Source organism: Chlorocebus sabaeus, chromosome 20 (assembly GCF_047675955.1).
Source record: "Chlorocebus sabaeus isolate Y175 chromosome 20, mChlSab1.0.hap1, whole genome shotgun sequence".
In the NCBI taxonomy this organism is placed as follows: Eukaryota; Metazoa; Chordata; class Mammalia; order Primates; family Cercopithecidae; genus Chlorocebus; species Chlorocebus sabaeus.
In genome coordinates, this window is record NC_132923.1 from 99,224,731 (window position 1) to 99,237,542 (window position 12,812).

At 42.3% G+C, this 12,812-nt stretch overlaps 1 protein-coding gene across 4 annotated transcripts in view; it reads left to right on the forward strand.

Annotated features, from left to right (window-relative positions):
- The window catches only part of MTF1 (metal regulatory transcription factor 1), a 52,151-nt gene that overhangs the window by 28,837 nt on the left and 10,502 nt on the right, over positions 1-12,812 (forward strand). For all 4 annotated transcript variants that reach the window (XM_073007464.1, XM_007979334.3, XM_073007463.1 and 1 more), the window contains exons 7-9: positions 2,684-2,761; positions 9,242-9,344; positions 10,341-10,936. In XM_073007464.1, the coding sequence (XP_072863565.1) occupies positions 2,684-2,761; positions 9,242-9,344; positions 10,341-10,936 (777 nt within the window). The remainder of the gene's footprint in view (positions 1-2,683; positions 2,762-9,241; positions 9,345-10,340; positions 10,937-12,812) is intronic.

The window sequence follows — 12,812 nt, forward strand, 5'->3', positions numbered from 1 at the left end:
CCTCTTCTGTCTACTCCACAACAGACTGTTCTACATGTATTAGCCAGAGAGATCTTTCTGAACTATAAAGCAGATAATGTCTGTCGTCTGCTCATAACCCTCAGTAGCTTTTTAAATTTTTATTTATTTTCATAGATTTTTAAAAATTATTTTAACATAGAGACGAGGTCCAAGCAGTCTTTCCCTTTCCCCACCCCCACCCCTGCCTCCTGTCTCGACCTCCCAGTGTGCTGGGATTACAGGTATGAGCCACCCCACCTGGACTCCAGTAGCTTCTTATATGTATCACTTGAAGTAAAAGTCAGAGCCTTTATAGTAGGCTACAGGGCCCTACACATTCTGGCCTGGTTGCTTCTCTGATCTCATCTACCTCTCTTTTTATTTTATTTTATTTTATTTTTAATTTATTGTATTGTATTATTTTATTTTTCATTTTATTTGAAACAGCGTCTTGCTCTGTCACGTAGGCTGGAGTGCAGTGCTGCAATCTCTGCTCACTGTGACCTCCACCTCCCTGGCTCAGGGATCCTCCCGAATAGCTGGGACCACAGGCATGCACCACCACGCCCGGGTATTTGTTTTGTATTTTTTGTAGAGATGGGGTCTTCACCATGTTACCTAGGCTGGTCTTGCACTCCTGAGCTTAAGTGATCTATCTACCTTGGCCTCCCAAAGCGCTGGGATTACAGGTGTGAGCCACTGCGCCCAGCCTACTTTTCTTCCTCTCACTTCAGCCATATGGTCCTCTTTGTGGTTTCTTGAACCAAGGAGTGCCCACTCCTGCCCCTAGGCCTTTATACTTGCTGTACCCTCTGCTTGGAACATCTTCTCTAGATATGTGTATGGTTGATACCCTCTTTCCTTCACTCTCTTACTCAAATGCCACTTACCTAAGAGAGCTTCCCTAACCACCCAGTGAAAGAGAAATTCCTATCCCAGAGTTCCCTACTGCCCTTACTCTCCATAACACTTATCCTCTCTTATCCTGTTGCACACTGTATAGTTATTTGTTTTTTGTCCTCTCTCTCCACTAGAACGTAAGCTCTATGGGGGCAGGACTTTAGTTTGTTCATTATTGTGTCCCTGGGCCTGGAACAGTGTTTATGCATAGCAGATGCATTACGAATGTTTGTTGAGTGTGTGCATGAATAGGAGTATCTGAGGTAAGCAGGGCTACCACCTAAAGTGTGAATTGTGACTGGCGTTCTGGGACTCCAGAGTTCCCTTAGCCTGGGCAGTGGAATTTGAATTCTAAATCCCAGGTACCACTCTGAGTAAGGAGCCCTTTGGTGCCCATGTGGGAAACACAGTGGTGAAGGACCATTTCCTTTTCAGTCAGAAGCACTAGATTTGTCTTCTGCTAATTAGCTGTGTGTTTTGGGGCACTTCATTCTCACTGAGCATCAGTTTTCTCATATTTAAAATGGGAATATAAGTTTGTGGCAATTTGTTACAAAAAGAATAAAAAACAGGGATATAGAATAATACTTCCAAGGTTTACATGAATGGCAAATGAGGTCATGTGAAATCACTGTAAATGATGAGACCAGGTATACAGATAGTATTAATTTCACATTATTATAGGTTTGTTACTCTGGAGCCTTAGTCATGAGATAATATTAAAACTCTTTATTATTATTATTATTTTTCTTTTTTGAGACAGAGTCTCACTCTTGTTGTCCAGGCTGGAGTGCCACTAGTGGCATGATCTTGGCTCACTGCAACTTCTGCCGCCCAGGTTCAAGTGATTCTCCTGCCTCAGCCTCCTGAGTAGCTGGGATTACAAGTGCCTGCCACCACACCTGGCTAATTTTTGTAGTTTTAGTAAAGACGGGGTTTCACCATGTTGGCCAGGCTGGTCTCGAACTCCTGACCTCGTGATCCACCTGCCTCAGCCTCCCAAAGTGCTGGGATTACAGGCCTGAGCCACCGCACCCAGCCTAAAACTCTTTTTTTTTTTGAGATGGAGTCTCGCACTGTCACCTGGGCTGGGGTGCAGTGGCCCGCTCTCGGCTTACTGCAACCTCCACCTCCTGGGTTCAAGTGATTCTTCTGCCTCAGCCTCCCAAGAAGCTGGGATTACAGGTGCACACCACTGCGCCTGGCTAATTCTTTGTTTTTTTAGTAGAGACGGGGTTTCACTATGTTGGCCAGGCTGCTCTCAAATTCCTGACCTCGTGATCCACCCGCCTCGGCCTCTAAAACTCTTTATTAATAATTTTTAAGAATCCCAGATTGCTGGGATTACAGGCATGAGCCACCATGCCCGGCCTCTAAAACTCTTTATTAATAATTTTTAAGAAATGTAAGATATTCTTCTAAGAATATCAGGATTTTAAAAAATTAAGTAATTCACGGGGTGGGGGGAGCAGGGAGGGATAGCATTAGGAGATATACTTAATGTAAGTGATGAGTTAATGGGTGCAACACACCAACATGGCACGTGTATACATATGTAACAAACCTGCACTTTGTGCACATGTACCCTACAACTTAAAGTATAATTTAAAACAAATTTAACTAATTCACTTAGCCCTTGCTTTGGTTGGCTTAAACTTCTTCAGATAACACATCTGTAGACATGTGGAACATTAGGGACTTTGTAATCAAGTGTTTTGTTACATGATATGCCACTGTAAATCCTGATTTTTGTTACTCAATTAGAATTTTTTCTCTTTTACAGGATACAAATCACTCACTTTGTCTAAGTGACTTGAGCCTTCTGTCCACAGATTCTGAATTGCGAGAAAATTCCAGTACGGTAAGTGTATCTGTAATACCAGTGCTAGAAAAATAAGGGCAAGAATTAAGCACTCCCTTTGGTGGGAAAATTGAGGCAGGCCAGTCTTTGAAGTTTTCTAGGTTTAATTGTGTTTAATTACTGACCATGTAGGATTTTTTTCTTCTTCTCCTGATAAGAGTTCTTTCTTTCTTTTTTTTTTTGAGATGGAATCTCCCTCTTTCGCCCAGGCTGGAGTGCAGTGGCGCAATCTCGGCTCACTGCAAGCTCCGCCTCCCGGGTTCACGCCATTCTCCTGCCTCAGCCTCCCGAGTAACTGGGACTACAGACACCCGCCACCGTGCCCGGCTAATTTTTTGTATTTTAAATAGAGAGGGGGTTTCACTGTGTTAGCCAGGATGGTCTCGATCTCCTGACCTCGTAATCCACCTGCCTCGGCCTCCCAGAGTGCTGGGATTACAGGCATGAGCCACCATGCCTGGCCTCCTGATAAGAGTTCTATTAGGAGAGGCTGTTCTCTCTGAGGCCTCATTCCTTTTGACCCAGGTCACTCACTTCATAACCTCCTGGCCCCAGAAAATTTCTTTTTTTACTCATTTAGCAAATATGTATTGACCAGGCACTATGCCAGTACTGAGCTTATAGTAGTAAAAAATGTTGGTATAGTTTGTCCTTGAGGAACTTCCTTGAGGAAGTCTAGTACTGTAAGACATAACCAGAATTCTAGTTTCTGGACTTTTTCAAACCCTATCTATGTGACCTGGCTTGGTCTTTTTCCTTTTTCCTTTTTAATTTTAATTTTACTTATTTTTTTCTCTGCCATGGGGAGAAAAAAATTTCCCTTCTTTAAGTTTATTAACTTTTTGAAGAAACCTCTTACACATATACAGGCCTCTATCTGCTAAAGGACAAACCCACTTTATCTTAATCTGATTGCTTTGATTTCAAGCTGTTAGGAAATTTGACTGCCATTCCCATGGCTCCATGATGCAACATACAAACCAGTGCATTGAGTCTGAGCTTATGCAGCCTCCTCCATGTTGAACGTGAGAGTTTTACAGTATTGCTAACACTAATTTTGAGTTCGGGTTTTTTGTTGTCGTTTTTCCTGGTAAATAAATATAGACTAGATTTTCTGTGATTATGTGCATAATGAATAAATGTGATGGGAAGTATTTGAACAGAGACTGAATGATTCAGGAATGCTGTGAAAAAGTGTTTTTTTCAGTGTGTGATTAGTGGAGTCAACAACAGCACTTCTAAAGTTGTAGGTTCTTGTGCCTCCCCCAAGCCTGCTGAGTCAGCATGTCTGATTGTGGCATCTGAATCAGCATTTTTATGTAAACATGACAAGGTGTAATTCTCCTTCTGGTAGTGGCAGAGTTGTTGTTATGAGACCAACTCTTCTATAGAAAACAGCTGAAAATTCTAGACAAAATATAAAAAACTACTGTGGAAAGGCACTGGTGAGCAACCAATAGCAAGCAGAGGTAACCTTGGAAGAAGGGATTGCTTGGAAGATAGTAAAGGCATCAGGTAGGCTTGCAAGTTTTATGGCTTATCCACCTTGGACAAGCCCCAGTTGGCACCCAACGAGGCAGCCAAACTAATAAAAAGTCAATATTACTGGCTTGAATAACCAGAGGACAGAGTTCAGAGTGGCCACAGTACCTGGAAAGTGAAGGCAGGTAACCTGGAAAGGAAAGAGTCACTAAAGGGGAGTCCCAAGTTCTGTGTATAAACTCCTTCCAAATCTCTGGCTGAACCCTGCATCATGGATGTGTGTGATAGACTCTTAAGCAGCCCAGCCAAGGCTAAAGAACTACACAAAGATCACAGCTGCATCCACTGCAAGGGAGATGAAGTCAATGGAATATTGAGACAAACAAGTCAACACTCTTCTAAGAAGTGTAACAGAGTTCAGAGTCTCTAAAGTATATCGTTTGCAGTGTTCAGAGGAATCCCAAATTAGTAAACACGTGAAGAAACAGGAAAACATGATCCCTCCACAAGAGAAAAGGTAATCTGTGGAGGTGGACCCCAAGATGACCCATCTAATGTTAAAATTAACAGGCAAGGATTTTTTTTATTTTTTTATTTTTTTATGGGACAGGGATTTTTAAGAGCTATATATGCTCAAGGACGTAAAGGATATGCTTGTAATTATTGAACAAATAGGAAATCTCAGCAGAGGAATAGAAACTGTAAAAAATGTACCAAATGGAAATCTAAAACAGAAAAATATAGCTGAAATAATTCACTGGATGGGACTTAACAGCAGATTGGAAATGACAGAAGAAAGAATCAGTTAAGTTGAAGATCGATCAATATAAATGAACTAATCTAAAGAACAGAGAGAAAAAGATTAAATGGGTACATCATATGATTTTTATGCATATTCCTATTTCACAACTAATGTTCTAAAAGAAATTTCTGTACTAGGTGGCCTAGATGCCCTCTAAGCTACCCAGCCTAAGATTTCTGGGAATAATATCCCTTTAACATGTAACTGTTAAATAGCTTAGGAGTCTATTCTCTGGCCAAGACTATGACATATAACTATGGAGCTTTCTGGAGCCCTAGGGTCACCAGGAAAATACCCTGGCATAAGGGGACACCAAGTACTTATAAAAAAGGGAAGCCTTTCCTATCACAATTTATATAATCAAGAGAGAGAAGCACTATCCCTTGGGGTTTAATTATAGATTATGCTCCTGGTACCCAGTGTTTATCTCAGATGTAGAAATTGATTTTAGCCTTTCAAATTAAGGCTACAATTCCTTGAAGCAATAGCATTAATTTTTTTTTGCTTGAAAAAAAAAATTAGGGACATGTGCAGTGTCTCATGCCTGTAATCCCAGCACTTTGGGAAGCAGAGGTGGGTGGATGGCTTGAGCCCAGGAGTTTGAGACCAATCTGGGCAGCACAGTGAGACCTCATCTCTAGTAAAAGTAAAATATTAGCTGGTGTGGTCCCAGCTATTTGGCAGGCTGAGGCAAGATGATTGTTTGAGCCCTGGAGTGAGCCATGATCATACCACTGCATTCCAGCCTGGGCAACAGAGCAAGACCCTGTCTCAAAAAAAAAAAAAAAAAAAAAAAAGAATCAGGACTTGTTAAAATCAAATAGTAAATTTATATGAGATAATGATTTTATGGGTTTCTGAGCAGCCCATTTGTATGCGTGTCCTAGAAATGAACTTTGGTTCGCTCAGATCTTTTGTTAGAGGAGGGTTGAAGGTGCTAGAGAATGGCCTTCTGTAAGCGTTTTGGCTGCTCAGCTCCAGGATCCTCCATCCTAGTCCCAGACAGCTACCTGTATTCTCCTCTTCTTTGCTCTTTGCTCCTTGCTCCAGGCCTGGAAAGCTCAGCCTGTTCTTGTCTTCTCTACTTGTGAAAGTTGTTCCTACACACTCTGATCCCAGCGTTTTTGCCCTGAAGCTTGGCGGGAGCTTCAGCATTTTCCTTTTTTTAAATTTTAACAAACTTTTTATTGTAGTACAATACACATACAGAAAAGCACATGTATTATAAATGTATAGCTTGATGAATCATCACAATTCATCACACCCATGTAACCAGCACCCCAATCAAAAAGAACATTCCCAGCCAGGCATGGTGGTTTATGCCTGTAATCCCAACACTTTGGGAGTTTGAGGTGGGCGGATCCCCTGAGGTCAGGAGTTCGAGACCAGCCTGGCCAACATGGCTAAACTCCGTCTCTACTAAAAATACAAAAATTAGCCAGGCGTGGTGGCGGGCGCCTGTAATCCCAGCTACTTGGGAAGCTGAGGCAGGAGAATCGCTTGAACCCTGGAGGCAGAGGTTGCAGTGAGCTGAAATCGTGCCATTGCACTCCAGCCTGGGCGACCAGAGGGAAACTCCGTCTCAAAACAAAACAAAACAAACAAACGAAAGAACATGCCCAGCACCCCAGAGGCCCCCCTACCACGTACCCCCAAAAGCTATGATCTCTCCCTGCAGACAACCACTATTCTGATTTCTAACAACTAAGATTACTTTTTCCTGTTTTGTTTTTTTTTAATGCTTTTATGATTGGACTCATATACTTGTTTATGTCTGGCTTTTCTTCTTATAACATTATGTTTAAGAAATTAAGCCATATTCTTACATACAGTTACAGGTCATTCATTCTTGTTGTTGAACAATATTACAGTAAGTGAATATACCACAATACACTAAATGAATATACCAATATTTGTTCTTTCTCCTGTTGGGCATTTGGGTAGTTTCTAGTTTGGAGCCATTATGAATAGTGCTGCTGTGAACATTTTTGTACATATGTTTTGGAGGCACACAGCCCATTCCTTTTCTTCTCCCTAGTATTATTGAGGGATTAGGTTGGTCAAAAGTAATTGCCGTTGAAAGTAATGGCAAAAACTGCAAATACTTTTGCATCAACCTAATATCATTGACAAATATAGCTCATTCCTTCTTTTTTTTTTTTTTTTGAGAAGGAGTCTCGCTCTGTCACCCAGGCTGGAGTGCAGTGGCCGAATCTCAGCTCACTGCAAGCTCCGCCTCCCGGGTTTATGCCATTCTCCTGCCTCGCCTCCCAAGTAGCTGGGACTACAGGTGCCCGCCACCACGCCCAGCTAGTTTTTTGTATTTTTTAGTAGAGACGGGGTTTCACCGTGGTCTCAATCTCCTGACCTCGTGATCTGCCCCTCTCGGCCTCCCAAAGTGCTGGGATTACAGGCTTGAGCCACCGCGCCTGGCCACAAGTTGGTAGATTTCATGTAAAAATCAAAATTTCTGCATCTGATACGGTGGCTCACACCTATAATCCCAGCACTTTGGGAGGTTGGGGTGGGAGGATCCCTTGAGCCCAGGTCAAGACCAGGCTAGACAACATAGTGAGACCCTATCTCTACAGAAAAATTAAAAAATTATCCAGATGTAGTGGCCCATACCTGTGGTCCCAGCTACTTGGAGGCTGAGGTGGGAGGATCACTTGAGCCTGGGAGTTGAAGGCTGCAGGGAGCTATGATCATACCACTGCACTCCAGCCTGGGCAACAGAATAAAGAAACCCTGTCTCAAAAAAAAGAAAATCAAAATTTTGCCACTTGAGTTCTGGTAATTCCTGGCCTGCATAGTCCCGTGACAGCACTTGGCTGAAGCCCTTGAGGTGACTGGCATGCATTCTCTCCAGTATGCCACAACCCACCTCCCTTGCTTCACGTATTTCTGTTCCTTGTCTGGACTTTGTAGGCAGTTGCTCTTACCACTCTTGCCCTACAGACTGTAGGGGTAGAGGTGGATTGGAGGTTGACCATGGATAGAAGAACTGTAGTCTTTTCCCTTCCCTGAACTAAAGTGAAGAGTGCTCATTTTAGTTAGTGCCTGTGGGGAGGCAGGCCCTCAGGGATTGTGTTGGGTTTTTCCCCCTCACATTTTACCTTTTGTTTTTAATGCCTCTGACCTTTTATTAAGTATAAAGCTATCACTATTATCATCGTTGTCTTGTTTGATTTATTACCATGCATACATATTAGAATATCATAGATATTATGAAAGATATTCACAATGTTATTACACGAGGAAAGCAAGTTGCAGGGTAATGAATATTATATAATCTTTTTTCTTTTTTTTTTTTGGATACAGAGTCTTGCTCTGTTACCCAGGCTGGAGTGCAGTGGTGCGATCTTGGTTCACTGCAACCTCTGCCTCCCAGGTTCAAGCGATTCTCCTGCCTCAGCCTCCCAAGTAGCTGGGATTACAGGCGCCTGCCACCACGCCCTGCTAATTTTTGTATTTTTAGTAGAAACGGGGTTTCACTATGTTTGCCAGGCTGGTCTCGAACTCCTGACCTCAGGTGATCTGCCTGCCTCAGCCTCCCAAAGTGCTGGGATTACAGGCGTGAGCCACCACACCCGGCCTCTAATCTCATTTTCTAATGTAAGATTTGGTCTTTTAGATCAGAAGTCAGCAAAGTTTTTTGGTAATGAGCCAGATAGTAGATATTTTAGGCTTTGTCGATCACATGGTCTATGTCACAACTAGTCAACTCTGCCATTGTAGCAAAAGTTGCACAGATAATATGTAAATGAATGCGTTTGCCCGTGTTCCAATAAAACTTTATTTACAAAAACAGGAAATAACTGGCAAGTCATAGTGTGCCAGTTCCTGTTTTAAAGTATTTGAGGGGCTGGGCATGGTGGCTCATGCCTGTAATCCTAACATTTTAGGAGTCTGAGGTTGAGTGGATTGCTTGAGCCCAGGAGTTCAAGACCAGCCTGGGCAACATAGTGAGATTCTATCTCTATTAAATAAATAAATAAATAAAAATAAAATATTTGAGGACCCAAATCTTTAGTGTCTAAGGCTTAAGAAAATATGTGTTACTTGAAATAGCAAAAGGTAGAAACAAGATGCATAAAAAAGATTTTCATTCTAGTTCTGCTGCTTTGAATGTGTTCTCTCATGGTGAAGAATTGTCTCAAGATGGCCAATCTCACATCTTTGTCTTTCTCCAATAGACCCAGGGCCAGGACCTCAGCACAATTTCACCAGCAATCATCTTTGAATCAATGTTCCAGAATTCAGATGATACGGCAATTCAGGAAGATCCTCAACAGACAGGTTTGTCACACGGACTCTTTCTACTCACATCTCAGCACTTGCTGACACACTGAGTCACAGGCACAATGAATCATTCTAGTTAGCTTAAATGAAGTGAGCTTTCTATAAAGGGTCAGAAAAGTTTGAGTCTTTCAGTTTAATTCCATCTTTTCCCCTACTTCCCTCAGTCCTGAAGAAGAGAGTCTCCTTTCCCAGAATCTTTTGTTGGCTGTAAAAAACAAAATGGGAGGAGCTGTGAGCTCTTTCTTCTGCTTCTTTTTTTTTTTTTTTTTTTTTTTTTGAGACAGCGTCTCATTTTGTCACCAGGTGGGAGTGCAGTGGTGTGATCTTGGCTCACTGCAAAACCTCCAGGCTTAAGTGATCCTCCCACCTCAGCCTCCCTAGTAGCTGGGACCACAGGCATGTGCCACCACACCCAGCTAATTTTATTTTATTTTATTTTTGGTGGAGATGGGATTTTGTCATGTTGCCCAGGCTGCTTTCAAACTCCTGAGCTTAGGCAGTCCACCTGCCTCAGCCTCCCAAAGTTCTAAGACTACAGGCATGAACCACCGTGCCCAGCCTTGTGAGCTCTTCTGATGTGATACACTGTCTATGAATGAACTGGACCCACAAACTCACAAATTTCAGATGCATCGATCATACTGTGTTCGATGAAAATTTGTCTGTAAAACTTCCCATTAGTCAGAAAGTATATTCACTAGTTATATCAAAAAAAAGATGTTTAGTCTCTTTTCCAGAAAAGCCTTAAGACACTTTTTTAAATGGTTAGACCTATATTGGGTCTTCACATTTAGGAAGTGAGGTTGATGGTGAAACTTGATACTTTGACCAGAGGTGTCACTAAATGAAAATGACAGAAAGCTGGCCTGCTAGCTATGAAGAGATCAGTTCAGTGGACTTCAGCTGTGTTTTGTTTAGCCCATAATGACTGTTTTTGTGGCTCATCTAAGGCTTGGGATATGTATATATATTTCTATTTCTTTTTCTTGCCAGCTTCCTTGATTGAAAGTTTTAATGGTGATGCAGAGTCAGTCAGTGATGTTCCGCCATCCACAGGAAATTCAGCATCTTTATCTCTTCCACTTGTACTGCAGCCTGGCCTCTCCGAGCCACCCCAGCCTCTACTACCTGCCTCAGCTCCGTCTGCTCCTCCGCCTGCTCCTTCCCTAGGACCTGGCTCCCAGCAAGCTGCATTTGGCAACCCCCCTGCTCTCTTACAACCTCCAGAAGTGCCTGTTCCCCACAGCACACAGTTTGCTGCTAATCATCAAGAGTTTATTCCGCACCCCCAGGCACCGCAGCCCATCGTACCAGGACTTTCTGTTGTTGCTGGGGCTTCTGCATCAGCAGCGGCAGTGGCATCAGCTGTGGCAGCACCAGCCCCACCACAAAGTACTACTGAGCCCCTGCCAGCCATGGTCCAGACTCTGCCCCTGGGTGCCAACTCTGTCCTAACTAATAATCCCACAATAACCATCACCCCGACTCCCAACACAGCTATCCTGCAATCCAGCCTAGTCATGGGAGAACAGAACTTACAATGGATATTAAATGGTGCCACCAGTTCTCCACAAAACCAAGAACAAATTGTAAGTATTATGTATAAATATACCCAGTGGGGTGAAGTGTGTTTACATAGGTGACGTGTTCAGAAGTTTTTACTTCAAAAAGAAAAGTGGCTGTCATATCCACCATGAAACTTGTCAATGACTACCTTTTAGTCATTTTCCACATAATCAAGTGGTATAAATGTAGGAAATGCTGTGGTCAGTACCTACAATAAGGAGGCAGAGAAACAGTCTTTATCTAGCAGGAGGCACTTGAACAAATATTCCTACTGATACTGGAATCTAATCACATCTTCTAGTATAAAAAAGCAGTCAGCAAACTCCAGAGGCCCCAGAATATTCCAGAAAAAGAAGGTTGTCTTCAAGGCAGAGTCAGACTGATGTGAGGGACTGATGTGACCCAGTCAGATGGCACCGGATAGCAGTGGCCAAGTCAGAGAACTAATCTGCTCCCACAGCCCATCATAGAATCATTTTCTGAGGAAGTGCTTGGTCTTGATGACTAGGGAAATGACTTGGTCTTTCAGTTAATGCTTCATGGTGAAGAATTGTCTCAGGGTGGCTAATCTCACAACTTTGAAAGCCTGATATTTGCCAGATACCACACTGAATATCTGGAGGATACAGAAAAGAGAAAAAAAACATGATTTTTTTTTTATAAAAACGTATATTCTAGTTAAAGAGGCTAAAAATGCCAAAAAGAAAGTTAATATTACCAGTAGATTAAGTACTAAATACTAATAATGATAATTTAAAAAACATCAACAGCTATTATTTATTGAGTCCTTACTATGTGTAAGGACTTATGTGCTACATATTTTTTAAAATTGAGGATTTGCAACGTGTCAGTTATTACCTATGTACATTATTTTTAGATTACTTTTTTTTGGACTTTATTGAACAGATGGTACAGAGAGTTTCCATAAACCTTTCTCCATCGCCAGTTTCCCCTCTTATTATTATCATTATTATATATTTTGAGGCAGGATCTGGCTCTGTCACCCAGGCTAAAGTGCAGTGGTGCTATCTCAGCTCACTGCAACCTCCGCCTCTCGAGCTCAAGCCATCCTCCCACCTTAGCCTCCTAACTGGGACTACAGGCATCCACCACCACGACTGGCTAATTTTTTGTATTTTTTATAGAGATGGGGTTTCGCCATGTTGCCTAGGCTGGTCTTGAACTCCTAGACTCAAGCGATCTGCCTGCCTCAGTCTCCCAAAGTGCTGGGACCATAGGCGTGAGCCATCATGCCCAGCTCTCCCTCCCCTACAATTATTATTTTTTTTTTCTCTGTATCATCTTGTGTTTGTCCCCTATTACTAACATCTTGCAACAGTGTGGTACATTGGTTACATCTGATGAACCAGTATTGATACATTATTATTATCTAAAGTCCATAGTTTACATTAGGGTCCATTCTTTGTGCTGTACAGTTCTACTGGTTTTGACAAATGCATAATGTCATCTATCTACCATTACAATATCCAGAATAGTTTCACTTTTTTAAAAATTCCTTGTCCTTCACTTATTCATCCCTTCTACGTCTTCCCCCTCCCCTAGTAATCATTGATATTTTTACTATCTCTGTATACCTGCAGCTCTGTGTGTCACACAGAGCACATTTTAACATATTACGACAATCCTAGGAGGTAGGTCTAATTTTCCCAATGGAGGGCAGAGGTCCAGAGAGGTTTGGTGACTGGCTGAAGTTCCCACAGCTCACAAGTGGCAAAGCTGGGATTTAAGCATAAGCAGATTGATCCCAGAGTTGGTGGCTCTTGGCCACTGCGTTGAGGGGTTCAGACACTAATGGTTTGTTGGGTGACCATACAGGTCAGGTGAGCCTTGAGATACGGGTAGGAATTAGTTGGAGAAAAGGATGTACTAAGTTGGAGA